We start from the raw sequence: 17161 nt of genomic DNA, 5'->3' as shown, positions 1-17161 counted from the left end.
AAAATAGAATTACCATACCATCTAGCAATCCCACTCCTGGGCTATACCCGGACAAAACTACAATTTAAAAGGATGCTATAGGGCTTCCCTGGTGGTGCAGTGGTTGAGAGTCCACCTGTCGATGCAGGAGACACGGGTTCGTGCCCCGGTCTGGGAAGATCCCACATGCCACGGAGCGGCTGGGCCTGTGAGCCATGGCCTCTGGGCCTGCGCGTCCGGAGCCTGTGCTCCACAACGGGAGAGGCCACAACAGTGAGAGGCCCGCGTACCGCCAAAACAAAAAAAAAGAAAATATACAATACACAGAGAATCCTAAAGATGCTACCAGAAAACTGCTAGAGCTAATCAATGAATTTGGTAAAGTAGCAGGATACAAAATTAATGCACAGAAATCTCTGGCATTCCTATACACTAATGATGAAAAGTCTGAAAGTGAAATTAAGAAAACACTCCCATTTACCACTGCAACAAAAAGAATAAAATATCTAGGAATAAACCTACCTAAGGAGACAAAAGACCTGTATGCAGAAAATTATAAGACACTGATGAAAGCAATTAAAGATGATACAAATAGATGGAGAGATATACTATGTTCTTGGACTGGAAGAATCAACATTGTGAAAATGACTCTACTACCCAAAGCAATCTACAGATTCAATGCAATCCCTATCAAGCTACCACTGGCATTTTTCACGAAACTAGAACAAAAAATTTCACAATTTGTATGGAAACACAAAAGACCCCGAATAGCCAAAGCAATCTTGAGAACAAAAAACAGAGCTGGAGGAATCAGGCTCCCTGACTTCAGACTATACTACAAAGCTACAGTAATCAATACAGTATGGTACTGGCACAAAAACAGAAATATAGATCAATGGAACAGGATAGAAAGCCCAGAGATAAACCCACGCACATATGGTCACCTTATCTTCGATAAAGGAGGCAAGAAGTGGAGAAAAGACAGCCTCTTCAATAAGTGGTGATGGGAAAACTGGACAGCTACATGTAAAAGGATGAAATTAGAACACTCCCTAACACCATACACAAAAATAAACTCAAAATGGATTAAAGACCTAAATGTAAGGCCAGGCACTATCAAACTCTTAGAGGAAAACATAGGCAGAACACTCTATGACATAAATCACAGCAAGATCCTTTCTGACCCACCTCCTAGAGAAATGGAAATAAAAACAAAAATAAACAAATGGGACCTAATGAAACTTAAAAGCTTTCACACAGCAAAGGAAACCATAAACAAGACCAAAAGACAACCCTCAGAATGGGAGAAAATATTTGCAAATGAAGCAACTGACAAAGGATTTATCTCCAAAATTTACAAGCAGCTCATGCAGCGCAATAACAAAAAAACAAAAACCCAATCCAAAAATGGGCAGAAGACCTAAATAGACATTTCTCCAAAGAAGATACACAGATTGCCAACAAACACATGAAAGGATGCTCAACATCATTAATCATTAGAGAAATGCAAATCAAAACTACAATGAGATATCATCTCACACCAGTCAGAATGGCCATCATCAAAAAATCTAGAAACAATAAATGCTGGAGAGGATGTGGAGAAAAGGGAACACTCTTGCACTGCTGGTGGGAATGTAAATTGATACAGCCACTATGCAGAACAGTATGGAGGTTCCTTAAAAAACTAAAAATAGAATTACCATACAACCCAGCAATCCCACTACTGGGCATACACCCTGAGAAAACCATAATTCAAAAAGAGTCATGTACCAAAATGTTCATTGCAGCTCTATTTACAATAGCCAGGATGTGGAAGCAACCTAAGTGTCCATCAACAGATGAATGGATAAAGAAGATGTGGCACATATACAAAATGGAATATTACTCAGCCATAAAAAGAAACGAAATTGAGTTATTTGTAGTGAGGTGGATGGACCTAGAGTCTGTCATACAGAGTGAAGTAAGTCAGAAAGAGAAAAACAAATACTGTATGCTAACACATATACATGGAATTTAAGAAAAAAAGAAAAAAAAAGGTCATGAAGAACCTAGGGGCCAGACGGGAATAAAGACACAGACCTACTAGAGAATGGACTTGAGGATATGGGGAGCAGGAAGGGTAAGCTGTGACAAAGTGAGAGAGTGGCATGGACATATATACACTACCAAACGTAAGGTAGATAGCTAGTGGGAAGCAGCCGCATAGCACAGGGACATCAGCTCAGTGATTTGTGACCACCTAGAGGGGTGGGACAGGGAGGGTGGGAGGGAGGGAGATGCAAGAGGGAAGAGATATGGGAACATATGTATATGTATAACTGATTCACTTTGTTATAAAGCAGAAACTAACACACCATCGTAGAGCAATTATACTCCAAAAAAGATGTTAAAAAAAAGATACATGCAAGGGCTTCCCTGGTGGCGCAGTGGTTGAGAGTCCGCCTGCCAATGCAGGGGACACGGGTTTGTGCCCCGGTCCGGGAAGATCCCACATGCCGCAGAGCGGCTGGGCCCATGAGCCATGGCCGCTGAGCCTGTGCGTCCAGAGCCTGTGCTCCACAACAGTGAAAGGCCCGCGTACCGCAAAAAAAAAAAAAAAAAAAGGAAAAAAAGAGATACATGCACCTGTATGTTCATAGCAGCAGCACTATTCACAATAGCCAAGGCAAAACAACCTAAATGTCCATCAACGGATGAACCGATAAAGAAAATGCGGTACGTATATACAATGGAATACTACTCAGCCACAAAAAAGAACGAAATAATATCATTTGCAGCAACATGGATGACCTAGAGATTATCATACTAAGTGAAGTCAGAAAAAGAAAAATACCATATAACATCACTTATATGTGGAATCTAAAATATGGCACATACGAACCTATACACCAAACAGAAACAGACTCACAGACATAGAGAACAGACTTGTGGTTGCCGAGGTGGGGAGGGAGAGGGATGGACTGGGAGTGTGGGGTTGGTAGATGCAAACTATTACATTTAGAATGGATAAACAACAAGGTCCTACTGTAGAGCAAAGGGAACTATATCCAGTATCGTGGGGTAAACCGTAACAGAAAAAAATATTTAAAAAAAGAATGTCTATATGTGTAAACTGAGTCACTTTGCTGTACAGCAGAGATTGGCACAGTGTTGTAAATCAACTATACTTCAGTAAAAAAGAAAAAAAGAGTTAGTTGACTCTGGACTGAAGAGAAAATGGGAGATCTAAAAAAATATGGAATCAGCCCACTTTCTTCCACAGGGTGCCCGGTCCATAGTTCTTTAAATAGTAGCATTAAGCCCACAAAGGCAGAAACAGAAAAAATGCTGGAGCAGGCAAGGTCTGACTTCTGTGCCTGAGAGCATCTAGAAACAGTCCCTTCTCTCCAGCCCCTTTTCTCAAACAAAAAACCTCTCATAGATTTTCTACCCAAAGGGTTGCCTTAGTCCCCAAATTCTGTGCCAAGAAACCTTCAAGACGGTTTCCTGTCCTCCAGATTACTGTCCAAATTAAACCAAAATCAGTAATCGTCTGAAAGTGCCAAAGCTTCTCCACTTTGTGGTGACGTACTTTGGTAAAAATATTTACCACGGCTACAAGAAGTGCTCCGTATTTTTGAGGACAAACTGCTGGAAAATTTTAGAATCACAGAAACCGTTCAAGAAGACAGAAGGGATTATTTAAAACAACATTACCTGTCCCTCAAAGTGTCTTTATATTCAAAATAGAACACAGACTGGGTTAAGTTATAAAAAACAGAAGAACTGAAAATTCCTGATGTCTTCATTTCCCGTTTCCATTTTCACACACAAACCCTCAAGTGGTAAGACACATGCCAGAGACATCCAGTAGCTCTGAGTCCTCAATCGGGGAACATTTTTCCGTTCAGAAAATTATCAAATCTGATCACGCTCTTCTCACTCTGTCCATGAAAAGAAAAATCAAAGTTTGGATATAAAAATCATAAACCACCTCTACTTAGAGGAGACAGAGTTTTAACCCCTGTAATTTCACTGTAGTTGAGACCTCACTGCAGCTTCTTTGAGCAACCTCAAAGAAGCTTAACTTAGGTTGAAATATTTTATAGACAACTTCCTGGTGTTAAAACCAAACTACTAAGCCTGCACATCTGCTGAGAAACCTCTGCAAACTGCCAAACGTGCCTTACTCACTGTTCACCATTCCTCAAACCAAATCCTCTTTGGCTGGGCCACTAGGGTTGTAGAAATGCACGTTCAGGGAATGACAGATGGAGGACATAAGGGTTCACTGCTGGGATACGACCATAAAGCACTGCAGCATGACAGACCCGAGTTCGGAAACAGGTTCTCACACCACTTGTCTGTCTATAGCTCAAGTTCTTACTAGTGAGTAATACAGACGTGGTTCATCAGCTTTCAAACTAAGCAACTGACATTTGAAGATTAATCCAAGCCACGTATAAGCAAAAAAGAAAAAGTGATCCTTTCCTCAGGAAATTCGGCAAAGTTAATGATGGGTTAAACTTGACTCAAGTTAAAACTTACAGGGGTGGGGGTTGACAAGGAGAGAAAGAGTAAAAAGGGCAGGGGCTCCCGCCTCAACCCAATGTGGAGATGGGTCACATGCATACTGACCAACAAACAATATGGAGCAGTAACACGATTATCTCCTGAAAAACAGTTATCAACTAGGCGATTTCATTTTAAGGGCACAAAATTCCACCAGCAAGAATCTCACTCCCATCCTCGTAGAAATCTGTTTCATCTCCGATTTAAGTTCATCCTAACAGGCAGTGCTTCCCAACACCAATACTGATAAAAATAAAGAAAACTGGTGCTTAACATTCTCTACATGCTCAGCAGATGTTAGTTTTCCCATAAAAAATGCTACTCAAGGTGGACACTGCCTAACACAGCGCCTGCCCTCAGGCTGCGAACTGTAAAATCGCGTTACACGGTAAAAACAGTTTCTTCAGGTAAGATAAATAATGTCATTTTCTGATTTCCAAGTCACTAATAAGCCTAATCGCTTAGATGGTGCCTACGCCCGAAAAACAGGACACTGTGTACCGTTCCCTCAGTACCTCAGGGAGGCGCCCCAGTCCCACCTGCCTTTAGACAGTCCTTCCTTTAAACCCGCTCCTGCGCAGCCACAGGGGACCCCCTCCCCAATCCCCGCCGCGCTGAGAAACACGCGACTCTAAGCGGCAGAGCCGGCTGGTTTCTAGGACTCTGCACCTGCGCCCGTGCACACCTGGGGGAAGCTGGCGCGTCCCGGAACGTCCCTGCAGACCCTGGGCCCGGGGGTGCTCCGCGCTGAAATGGGTGGCGCGCGTCCCTGCGGAACCTGGGCCCGGGGGTCGGCCCGCACTCAGAGGGCGGGGCGGGCGTCCCTGCGAACTCTGGGCGCTCGGCGGCTGTACCCGCATCCCGGTGACCCCGAGCCTCCGACTCAGCAACCCCCAGGCACCAGCCAGGGCAGCGGAGGCTTTGCACAGCGTGGGCGGCACAGGCCTCGGCAGCTGCGTCCTCCCCCTCTCAGCGCCTCCATCCCCGGCCCCACCCCGCCCGGAGGGTCCCTAAGACACGCCCCGCGCTGCAGCGTCGGGGACCCTCCCCCTCCTACCCGGCAGCTCCGGGAGAGACCGCCCCCCCGCACGCACGGCCGCGCCCACCCCGCCCCCGCCCGGCGTGCAGGAGGTGGGGGAGGGGACGGCGAAGCGCGAGTCCCCCCCCCTCCAAAGCAGAGCCGCGCTGCAGGGGGTGCACCTTGCGCTTGCGGGCCTCCGCCGAGCCGCTCCACACGAAGCACTGATAAATGGCGCGCAGGTTCTGCTTCCAGTTGTCCACCTTGAAGCTGCCCAGGTGCGCACAGCCCGGAGGCGTCACCACCAGCTCCGCGTCCATGGCCTCGCCGTCCGGCTCGCGCCGGGGCGCCGGCGGAGACGAGGACGACGCCAGCGCGACGCGGGGCTGCGGGCGGCACGGCCAAGGGACAGGCCCGGAACAAAGCGGAGTCTCGCGACCGGGGTGGCGGGCGCCGCCCGCGCTGCGCTCGCGGGTAGCCGAGGCCGCAACAGCGCTACGTCATCGCCGCCGGGGCGCGCCGCGCATGCGCCAGCCGCCGGCGGCTCGCCCGCCGCCCCCTCCCCCATGGGCTCGGGCAGGCGATGGGTGGAGCTGGAGAGGCTCCGCCCCTTCGCCCCCGCCATTGGTCAGTGGCGGCCGCGTGACGTCCCGCCCTCCGAGGAGGCGAGGCGGGACTGGACCTGTTTGCGCCGGCGGGCGCTGCCGCAGGGGCGGAGCTGGCGGGGTTTGGGGGCGGCGGTCGCTGGTCCCCACCGGGTCGCAGTCCGGTGAATCCGGTCAGGCTTGCCGCACGTGGACTCTGGACTTCCCGATAGGAAGCAGGGAACCACAGACTCGCGCGCTGTATCAGGTTTCGCCGAGGCGTCGCCGTCCGGCTCGCTAGCCGCACATTCACGGCTCCGGGAGCTCGAGTCCCGCGTCCTCCGGGTGGGCTGTGCACCTGCTGGCGGACCCCGCAGGTGCGGGAGGTCCGTGAAGACAGGTGCCAGCTTCTCGAGGGCTTTTCACTGCGTCCCGCGCCGGCCCACCTCCGCAGCTAAAAGACGGAGAAATAAAGATGTTGTCGCGGCAGTTAGAGCTCAGGGCCCGGCTGGAGGGGTGTGGGGTGAAGCTTCTGTGGTCGGGACACTGGCCGGCACGCTGGCCTAGGGCCTTGGTGCTTGCAGCCCCTCCGCCTGCCCGACCCCAGCCCGTGGCTTTATCAGACGCCGCCTGCCCAGCGAGGCCTTCTCCTCCACCCTACTGGACCTCACCCCTAAATCCTTCATCTCCTTACCCAAAGAATTTATTTACTTGTTCTTTTAATATTTGTTTATTTATTTGGCTACACCGGGTCTTAGTTGCGGCACGTGGGATCTTTGTTGCCCTATGCGTGATCTTTAGTTGGCATGTGGACTCAGTTGTGGCATGCATGTGGGCTCCAGTCCCCTGACGAGGGATGGAACCCGGGCCCCCTGCATAGGGAGGGAGGAGTCTTAACCACTGGACCACCAGACTTCCCTGCCCTGTTTTTTAATTAACTATTCCCAACGTAGCATGAAAACTCCATGACGGTAATGATTTTTGTGTTTTATTAACGTCAGTATCGCCCAGTGCCCAGAGTAGTACTAGTTATATGCAGGTTCTCAAAAATAAATGTTTATCTAATTAATTAACCCAAACAAACTTTTATAGGAGAATCTAATAAGATCATTCTCAGAATAAAACACAGGTGAAGTAAGGCACGTTATGGATATGTTAAAGAAAGGTGTATCCGTTTAATAAAAAGTAAACTCAGAAATAGTTAGGAGTTACAAATTATATGTGATTCACCTCTATTAATATTCAATGTCACGAGTATTTTAGTTTTACTGTTCTTGTAAATATGATTCGGTTTCAAGAATGTGCCCTTAGGGACTTCCCTGGTGGCGCAGTGGATAAGACTCTGCACTCCCAATGCAGGGGGCCCAGGTTCCATCCTTGGTCAGGGAACTAGATCGCACTTGTATGCCGCAACCAAGGGTTCGCATGTGCAGCTATGGATCCCGCCTGCTGCAACTAAGACCCGGCGCAACCAAATAAATAAATAAATATTAAGAAAAAAAAAGAACGCCCTTAGAATTCAGGCCCCTAATATCTATTGATCACATTTTTTATCAGTATGGTCATCCAACCTTGGGAGAATTTCTGTGCTCTCTACTTGGATTATAAATAATGATTTGAAATGCCCTGTAATCAGCCTCATACATAAATAAATTAAAACACGATATATCCTTGAAAAGCAGTTCCGAGAAGAGTCATGGATGAAACTGTTTACTACGGCATTTTTTTTCTAATGGGAAAAAAGCTGAGAACACCCTAAATGACCATTAATAGGCAAATGATTGAGTAAACTATTAACTAGGCATTCTAGGGAATGCTATGCTGCTGTAAAAAAATGACCTAGGTTTCTAAGTACTAATATGGAAAGTCTATAAGACATACATGAATAAAACAAGTTGCCGAAAAATACAGATAGTATGGTGACATTTACCGAAAAATAATACTGTATGTGAGTATCTATTAAAGGGCTGGGAGAAACAAACAAATCAATCATAGTTAATGTCTGGTGAGGGAGAACTTCATCTATGGCATTTGAATTATTTTATAATAAGAATTAATCGTAGTATTTCATACTTAAAAAATCACTAAAACTTGAAATGACAAAATGTTCTAAGGCGGGGAAAGGGGACTTGCTCAAGTTCCACAGCATCTAGAAAACGGGTCCGGAAGTTCCATTCATGCATCCACCCAGAAAACAAGTCAGACTCTTAACCTTCAGTTCTGGCTCCACCACTTTCTGCCTGGGTAACATGAGGCAGATTGCTTATCTGTTAAAATTGGGGTGACACCAACTCAGTGCTTACATTAAAGGGTTACAGCACAGAATAAATGGTAATGCATGCCAAGCCCTTAGTACGTGCCTGTTGTTTAATTAAGGGCTTGAGAAACAGGGACTTCCCTGACAGTCCAGTGGTTAAGACTCCACGCTTCCACTGCAGGGGACTTGGGTTCAATCACTAGTTGGGGAACTAAGATCCCGCATGCCGCAGAGCAGCGCAGCAAAAGAAAAAAAAAGAAACATTAGCAATTGATCTGGAAGTTGCTGGGCATTGAAATGATTGACAATATCCTACTTTAAGAATCCCACAGTGTAGTGGGATAAATAGGAACACTAGCAGGCAGTTTCAGTACAGCCATTGCTGTGTATCCATAGGTACCACATCCAAGGATTCAAGCAACCTCGGATGGAAAATATTTGAAAAAAAATGCCAGAAATTTCCAAAAAGCAAACTGTGCGCTGGCCACAGCTTACATAGCTTTTACGTTGTACTTACAACTATTTACACAGCATTTACATTGTAACAGGTATTATAAGTAATCTAGAGGTGATTTAGGTATACAGGAGGATGTGGGTAGGTTATATACCACTTTATATAAGGGACTCGAGTATCTGCAGGTTTGGGTATCTACAGAGCGTCCTGGAACCAGTCCCTTGAGGATACTGAGGGATGACTGAAGTATGAAATTGCAGAGATAGAGGAAAGTCCAGGTAACATGAAAACCCTCCAAGACACCTCTCACCCTAACCCTGCCCAGGCGGTTGCAGTGGAGGGGATCCGGAAATGTTTCCTATGCCTGACCTAAGAGTAGAAGGATGGGCAAGAGCTGGCCAGTTTAAAAATAAGTGATATGGGGCTTCCCTGGTGGCGCAGTGGTTGAGAGTCCGCCTGCCGATGCAAGGGACACGGGTTCGTGCCCTGGTCCGGGAGAATCCCACATGCCGCGGAGTGGCTGGGCCCGTGAGCCATGGCCGCTGAGCCTGCACGTTCGGAGCCTGTGCTCCGCAACGGGAGAGGCCACAACAGTGAGAGGCCCACGTACCGCAAAAAAAAAAAAAAAAAAAAAGTGATATGGTCAGGTATTTGCCTCAAAAGGCATTTCCCACTATCCATGGGACTAACATGGCCTAAAATGTTATTCTCTATGTCTGTTTTTTGTTTGTTTTGTTTAGTTTTCAAATTTTTTTTAATGTAAACATCCATGGAATTGTGCTTTCAACATGGTCAAGTATATCCTATAATCCTCTCTCAGATAACAGCTATGAACTCTTGTCAGAATACAAACACAAATACCTGAAGGCATTGGAGAATGAGCCCAATTGTGGGGAAGTAGACGCTTGGAGGAAGGGACCTGCCCCGAGGAAGAGACCTGTTTTTTATGGCTTATAGACTGAGGACAGACCACGCTAGCAGGAGCCCAAACAGGGAGGTTGAAGCTCTGATAGAAAACGCACAGTCTTTCTGGACTGAAGAATTAGAGAACAGAGCACAGAAAAACTAAAGCCACTGAAAAGCGAGGACAGAGTCAGGGAAGGGGAGCCCCAGAGTCCGTGGATAAACCACGTGCAAGTTGACCCCTGAATCACTCGTGTGGGGGGCAAATTCCAGCAGCCCAACTGGAACGAAAAGAAATGAGTGGAGATTTAAGCTGCTGCCCAAGAAATGGTTAAATTAAAAAAAAAAGTTTCTGTTGTTTTAAATGTAAGATTCAATACCCACGTTGCTTGATGTGGAAATGGTGTGGCTTAGCTGAAACGTGGTTTCAGCTCTTAAGTTCAAGTCTTTTTGTGTGTGACGTAAGAAAGTAGTCCAGTTTCATTCTTTTGCATGTAGCTGTCCAGTTTTCCCCACCCTGTTTTTTTTTTTTTTTCCTGGGCCGTGCCGTGTGGTATGCGGAATCTTAGTTCCCCGACCGGGAACTGAACCCACGCCCCTTGCAGTGGAAGCTCGGAGCCCTAACCACTGGACGGCCAGGGATTGCCCCCAACACCATTTTTGGAAGAGACCGTCCTTTCCCCATCGTATATTCTTGGCTCCTCTGTCGTAGGTTAATTGACCATGTCTGAGAGGGTTTACTTCTGGGCTCTTAATTCTGTCCCACTGATCTAGGTGTCTGTTTACATACCAATACCACACTGTTAATCACCCTAGCTCTGGGATACAGTTTGGAGTCACGCCGTGCTGCCTCCAGTTTCCAGCTTTGTTCTTCTTTCTCAAGATTTTTTGGGGTTTTTTTGGTGGGGTTTTTTTTTGGCTATTCAGGATCTTTTGCAGTTCCATACAAATTTTAGAATTATTTGTTCTAGCCTATAAATTTTTTTATTTTTTTTTGCGATACGCGGGCCTCTCACTGACGTGGCCTCTCCCGTTGCGGAGCACAGGCTCCGGATGCACAGGCCCAGCGGCCATGGCTCACGGGCCCAGCTGCTCGGCGGCATGTGGGATCTTCCCAGACCGGGGCACGAACCCGTGTCCCCCGCATCGGCAGGCGGACTCTCAACCACTGCGCCACCAGGGAAGCCCAAGCCTATGAACTTTTGTGAGGCTGTTTTCAGTTCTCTTGGGAATATACCTAGGGATGGAATTGTTGGGTCCGTGGTAACTTTATGTTTAACCTTTTGAGGAGCCTCCAGACTGTTTTCCACAGCAGCTGAACCATCTTACTTTCCCACCAGCAGTGTATGAGTGTTCCAGTTTCTCCACATCCTCACTAGCATGTTATTTTCCTTATTATTTTTTAAAATATTTATTTATTTATTTGGCCGTGCTGGGTCTTAGTTGTGGCACACGGGGTCTTTGTTGCAGCACGCGGGCACTTAGCTGAGGCATGTGGGATCTAGTTCCCTGACCAGGGATCGAACCCAGGCCCCCTGCCCTGGGAGCGCGGAGTCTTAACCGCTGGACCACCAGGGAAGTCCCTCCTTATTATTTTGTTTATTTATTTATTTATTTATTTATTTATGGCTGCGTTGGGTCTTTGTTGCTGCACACAGGCTTTCTCTAGTTGTGGCGAGCGGGGGCTACTCTTCATTGTGGTGCACAGGCTTCTCGTTGCAGTGGCTTCTCTTGTTGCGAAGCACGGGCTCTAGGCATGCGGGCTCAGTAATTGTGGCACGCGGACTCAGTAATTGTGGCGCATGGGCTCAATAATTGTGGCGCATGGGCTTAGTTGCTCTGTGGCATGTGGGATATTCCCGGACCAGGGATCGAACCCGTGTCCCCTGCAAGGGCAGGCGGATTCGTAAGTGCTGTGCCACCAGGGAAGTCCCTCCCTGGCTATTTTAGATAAGAAAAGTGTGGTGATTAATATCCTGAAATGTTAAAATTTCGCCAAATCATGTTACAACTTTCCAACCAGAATTGTTAATAAAGTAATTCCAAGAGTATTATTTGGTTTCAGTTTGAAATTAGTAATGCCCACTACATTAAACACTAAAACTGTTATGTCTTAGGGAAAAAGTTTTTCTAGATGCAACAAGTGTCAGCTTCTGTCCTGAGCAGGTTGAATGATCACAATTTCTTAATCAGCAGAGTTCACACTCTTCATTTAAACTCTAAAGCTCATTGTTAAATAATAAACCCAGGAAAGTTGGACATTTTCCATCATGCATTTGGGAAAAGAGGAGGCCAGTGATCCTTGTGGTCAGATGTAACAGATAAATCTTGGAAGTATCTATTAAGAATACAGAGACTCAGTTACAAGACGCCCTCCAGAGCAACAAACTATCAACTAAGATAACCCTCTAGAAATAATGTCCTTCCTGTAGGTTGTGGAATGTGGAAACAATTTCTAAAGCTTCTGTGTTCGAGTAACACATGCAAGAAAAAATTTATTTTAATCACGGACAGAAGTTGGAAACTGTTATATTCACATCAGTCCCAATTTTGCATCAGAAGATAAGATCTTGTGACCACTCTCAACTTACCATCCTATCAAATTGGATTATTTTAAATTGTTTGTGATTGTAACAGATTGTTTAAATAGTTTAGATTATTTAGGGTAGGTTATTTTAAATATTTTATGATGCACAACATTCTCTCTAACCCTTAGATCTTCAATTCTTTCTGAAACTCCCTTTGTTAATTTTTATTTATTTATTTATTTTGGCTGCGTCAGGTCTTAGTTGCGGTATGTGGGATCTTCGTTGAGGCATGCTGGGTCTTTCATCGCCTCGCGGGCTCTTCATTGCAGCACGTGGGCTTCTCTTTAGTTGTGGTGTGCAGGTTTTCTCTCTCTAGTTGTGGCACGCAGTCTCCACGGCACCCGAGCTCAGTAGTTGTGGTGCGTGGGCTGAGTTGCCCCGAGGCATGTGGGATCTTAGTTCCCTGACCAGGAATCGAACCTGTGTCCCCTGCATTGTAAGGCGGATTCTTTACCACTGGACCACCAGGGAAGTCCCTGTTAGTTTTTAAGACTTGTAGTTTTTAAGGCCTGGCTCTGAAATGGCCTCTTATTCAGCATCTCGCGCAAAGAACATACCTGCAAAGTGCCTTTTTGCTGGCAGAAATGGAGCAAAGACTGAATATGGATCTTAATAATGAAAAGAACCTGCTATATAAAAAAATAAATAAAATAAAATTCAAAAATTCAAAAAAAAAAGTATTACAGACGTGTGTCAGGCAGTTACAGATTTTGTGATGTTGGTCAGCTTTTAAAATTCGTAACTTGTGGGCTTCCCTGGTGGCGCAGTGGTTGGGGGTCCGCCTGCCGATGCGGGGGACGTGGGTTCGTGCCCCGGTCCGGGAGGATCCCGCATGCCGCGGAGCGGCTGGGCCCGTGGGCCATGACCGCTGGGCCTGCGCGTCCGGAGCCTGTGCTCCGCGGCGGAAGAGGCCACAGCAGTGAGAGGCCCGCGTACCGCAAAAGAAAAAAAAAAATTCGTAACTTGTGATTCCTTTCCTTGGTTGAAATAAATATAATTTTTATACCTAAAAAAAAAAAAATAGTGAAATGAAAGTGAAGAGTGTATAGAATTTTTCTTCTTTGAAACTAATTGGGCTTTCCTGTATTTAACTTTCTTTTGGAAAACACTCAAGATAGTAATAACCCCTCATGCTTCTTAACAACCACTTTCCCATCCACACCTTTGTGTAATTGTCACAGCAGCCCTGGGAAACAGGCACTAACTTCCACATTGCCCATGAGGGGCCTCAATGATGCTCAGGGCTTTCGTGGCAGCATGAAGACTGGAAGCTTGGTTTTGTCAGGCTTTAAGGAGGGCGGTGATATGAATAGTAATGGCAACAACTAATATTTATTTAATACTTACTAAGTACCAAGCACTGTTCCATGATATAAATGCCCTCCTAACAGCCCAATGAAGTGGTTACCAAGACTGACTTTACCTCACACTGATGCACCCGCCTTTTTTTTTTTAAGTTTTTCCTCCCTAACATCTCCTTACTCTTGCTATTCTTTTTTTTAACTTAATTTTTTAAATTTAATTTAATTTATTTTTATTTTTGGCTGCATTGGGTCTTTGTTGCTGCACGTGGGCTTTCTCTAGTTGCAGCGAGCAGGGGCTACTCTTCCTTGCGGTGCGCGGGCCTCTCATTGCGGTGGCTTCTCTTATTGCGGAGCACGGGTTTCAGTAGTTGCAGCATGCAGGCTCAGTAGTTGTGGCTCGCGGGCTCTAGAGTGCAGACTCAATAGTTGTGGCTCACGGGCTTAGTTGCTCTGTGGCATGTGGGATCTTCCCGGACCAGGGCTCAAACCTGTGTCCCCTTCATTGGCAAGCGGATTCTTAACCACTGTGCCACCAGGGAAGCCCCTCACTCTGCTTTGTTAACTTTATATGGAAGTCAGTAAGATATATTGTGACTCACCATTTTGTCCCTCTAAAGGACAGTGTTGGGGTGAGGGTTGTAGGGTATGTGATCAGCTCGTGGACATTTTTCTGATTGGTTGGTGGTGAGGTGACAGGGTGATGTTTTGGAAATTAACATTATCAACCTTCTGGTTCCAACTATGCTGGGGTCTACATGCTGGTGGTCAGTATGCAATTAACTTCTTCCACCTGGTGGCGGTTTCAGTACAGGCAAAACAGTTCAAGGATATGGCTCAGGAGCTTGTCTACAGCCCTTGAGAGGGAAATAAATGTCCTTGACTTTGTTTTATGGCTAAACTATTATTATTTTGTCTTGCTTGATTGTTTTGTTTCTGTGTGTGTGTGTATATATATATATTTCCCACCCCCTTTGGCCACACTGCACAGCATGCAGGTTCTTACTTCCCCAACCAGGGATCGAACCCACGCCCCCTGCAGTGAAAGCACAGAGTCCTAACTGCTGGACCTCCAGGGAAGTCCAGTTTTTTTTTTTTAACTTCTCTGATTAAATTTTTCTTTTAGGGACTTGGGGAAGGCCTAGGATGCTAAAGCTTTCCTACAAACAAGAAGCAGGAGACATGGGGGACATGTCCCCAGGAAGTCCCCGCAGGGTCCTGCTCGGTTTCAGTGCTATAAACCCACTTGGGCTTCCACTGCCAACTGAAAAGAGTCCAGTCCGACCCGATCTACTTCCCCACGTCTCATGTCTCATCCTCACAGTAGCCAAATAAAAGAACTGACCATTCCGTCTGTTCCTCTGTGCCCTTGCTAATGTCCCAAGGGTGAAATGGACGTGTCCGAATGCTCCCATCCTTCCAAGTCCCACACGGATGTCTCCTCTTCCATGCAGCCTTCTTGGATGCACTTCCTAGCTCCATTTCCTGGATTCCCACAGCAGTGTGACTGAAACTCCCCTACACTGCATGCCATTTCCTCCTGCCCCAGCTACATGTGGACATGGCTTCTCTCTCCCCAGGTCATGTGTGTCTTGTGGGCCAGAGCTGTGCCCGTATTTTCCTTGTGCTCCCACAGTACCCTGCATACAGTAAGTGCTGCATAAGCATTGGCTGAATGAATACAAAGGAAATGGGAAGTAAGGAAATGCGGTGCCTTTCTCTACAGGTGACACCATGATCCAGGAGAGCGCCTGTCAGTACTCCTCGGAGAGCTCACGATGTCCTAAGGCCAGGCCTGGACTCCTGGGCTCCACAGAGCTGAGCCCCAGGCTCCTGGGCTCACACTGTGTGCTTTTCCACCCCTCCCTCACCTCCCATTTTATCTCATAGATCAGATGGTTTAACTGACACAGACATGTCATGGACCCTGCTGTGCCATGGCTGATGGGGCGTCTGTGGGCAGCAAGGGTACAAAATAGGTTTTTGGAGATACTTAAACAGAGTGTGTGAGAGTCATAAGTGTTTTCAAAAACCCAAAATACCTTCTCAGTGGCTGAAAGTCTCTAAGATGCGAAATGGCAGAGGCTGCAGCTTTTTTGAGCCCTGACACCTTGCTGCCTTCCTGGGAGAAACCTTGAGATCAAAGCTTTTTTTTTGTCTGAGAGACAGAATTTCCCTGCCTCAAAGAGGGATGTGACCATCTCAGGAATACAGACGTGCTTAGAAATATAAAGTCTCTTTTTTGGGGAAGTCTGTGCTAAAGCAATAGAGAAATATTGAAGTGAGCAGCTCTCTTTTTCCTTGGCCTCCTTAAACGTCCTCTATAAACAGCGAAGGGGAAATGGAATTGCTTTAGGAAGGGGTTTCTTTAAAAGAATATAGAGAATGGAAAGAGTCTACTCTGCGTAGCCAGAATTACTTATGCACAATTCTAGTGAGAGGCACTTGGCAAGGGGAGCTGCTAAGACTGGAAGAAAGGGACAGACTAGCAGCTTGCCCCGGGAGTCTCAGTACAGACGCCTCCTAGTGCCTGGTGGAAGAAGAATGGGCCCGCTCCTGTATTTGCGTGTTAAATTACGTGATTTCTTAAATGGAAAACTTACAGATGTTCCATAAGTACTGTAATCCCATTTGGGGATTTTTTTCCATTTATTAAATACACCCAGAGGCTCAGAAAGTGGAAGTCCTGGGACTGAATATAGGAGAGAGAAGCAAGTCGGACCATGTCTCATGAAGCCAAGATTCAGATGCAGCAACTGTCAAATTGATTTATTCTGATTCAAACAAAACCCAAATTGTTCCTCGTGAACGTAAAATTGGATTGGCTTCTTAGGAGGCCTCCCACACTTTTTGCACACACCTGAGGCGTGTGTGTGTGCGTGTCTGTGCGTGTGCGCGCGTGTTGGGGGGATGCTTCTGCGTCCACAGGACCGAGTCAGAGGGCTGACTCCCTGGGCTCGAAGTGGGGACAGCCACGTCCTGGTGCCGCGCTTTCTTTCCGGAATCGGGTGGCATGACTGTTTCCGGGGATGTGCTCTGGGCCAGACTCCTGGGTTCAATTCCCGGTGACCAATGTTTAGTTTTTTCCATTTGACAACAGCTCACTGTCTGACACGCAGATGTCTTCCACAGGACTAGAGATACTTGGTGGAAATAACAGAGGGCAGAAGGGCTGTTTGTCAAGGGTAACGTGCCCTTGCTGTGACTCATCTAGCGCATTCCTCCAGAACCTTCTGGGGTGGTAGAAATGTTCTGCATCTGGTGGGACTGGGGAACTGAATTTTCAATTTTTTTTGAATTAATTTACATTTAAAGAGCCGCGGGTAGCTAGTGTCTACTGTCCTGGACAGCACCGTTCTAGCCCTAGACAGGAAGCCATGGGCTCCCTGTGGAAAAGTCGGTCTTATTAAAATGCTCATTGCATCTGACACAGCCTTTATGGATATGCCTCTTGAATATTACATCTGACTGAGGATTTGAAAAAAGACAGTGTAGATATTATTTGTTAGAATAGGCAACAGGACAC

The 17161-nt window shown here is 46.6% G+C and overlaps 1 protein-coding gene across 1 annotated transcript in view; it reads right to left on the bottom strand.

Moving 5' to 3' along the window:
- USP22 (ubiquitin specific peptidase 22) overlaps positions 1–5946 on the bottom strand; it is a 34484-nt gene extending 28538 nt beyond the window's left edge. The window contains exon 1 of the mRNA XM_082678961.1: positions 5731–5946. Coding sequence (XP_082535087.1) covers positions 5731–5868 — 138 coding nt within the window. The 5' untranslated portion in view covers positions 5869–5946. The remainder of the gene's footprint in view (positions 1–5730) is intronic.
- Between the last annotated feature and the right edge of the window lie 11215 nt (positions 5947–17161).

This window comes from Grampus griseus (assembly GCF_964374135.1).
Source record: "Grampus griseus genome assembly, chromosome: 20".
NCBI lineage: Eukaryota > Metazoa > Chordata > Mammalia > Artiodactyla > Delphinidae > Grampus > Grampus griseus.
This window is presented reverse-complemented; position numbering and strand designations above follow the sequence as displayed.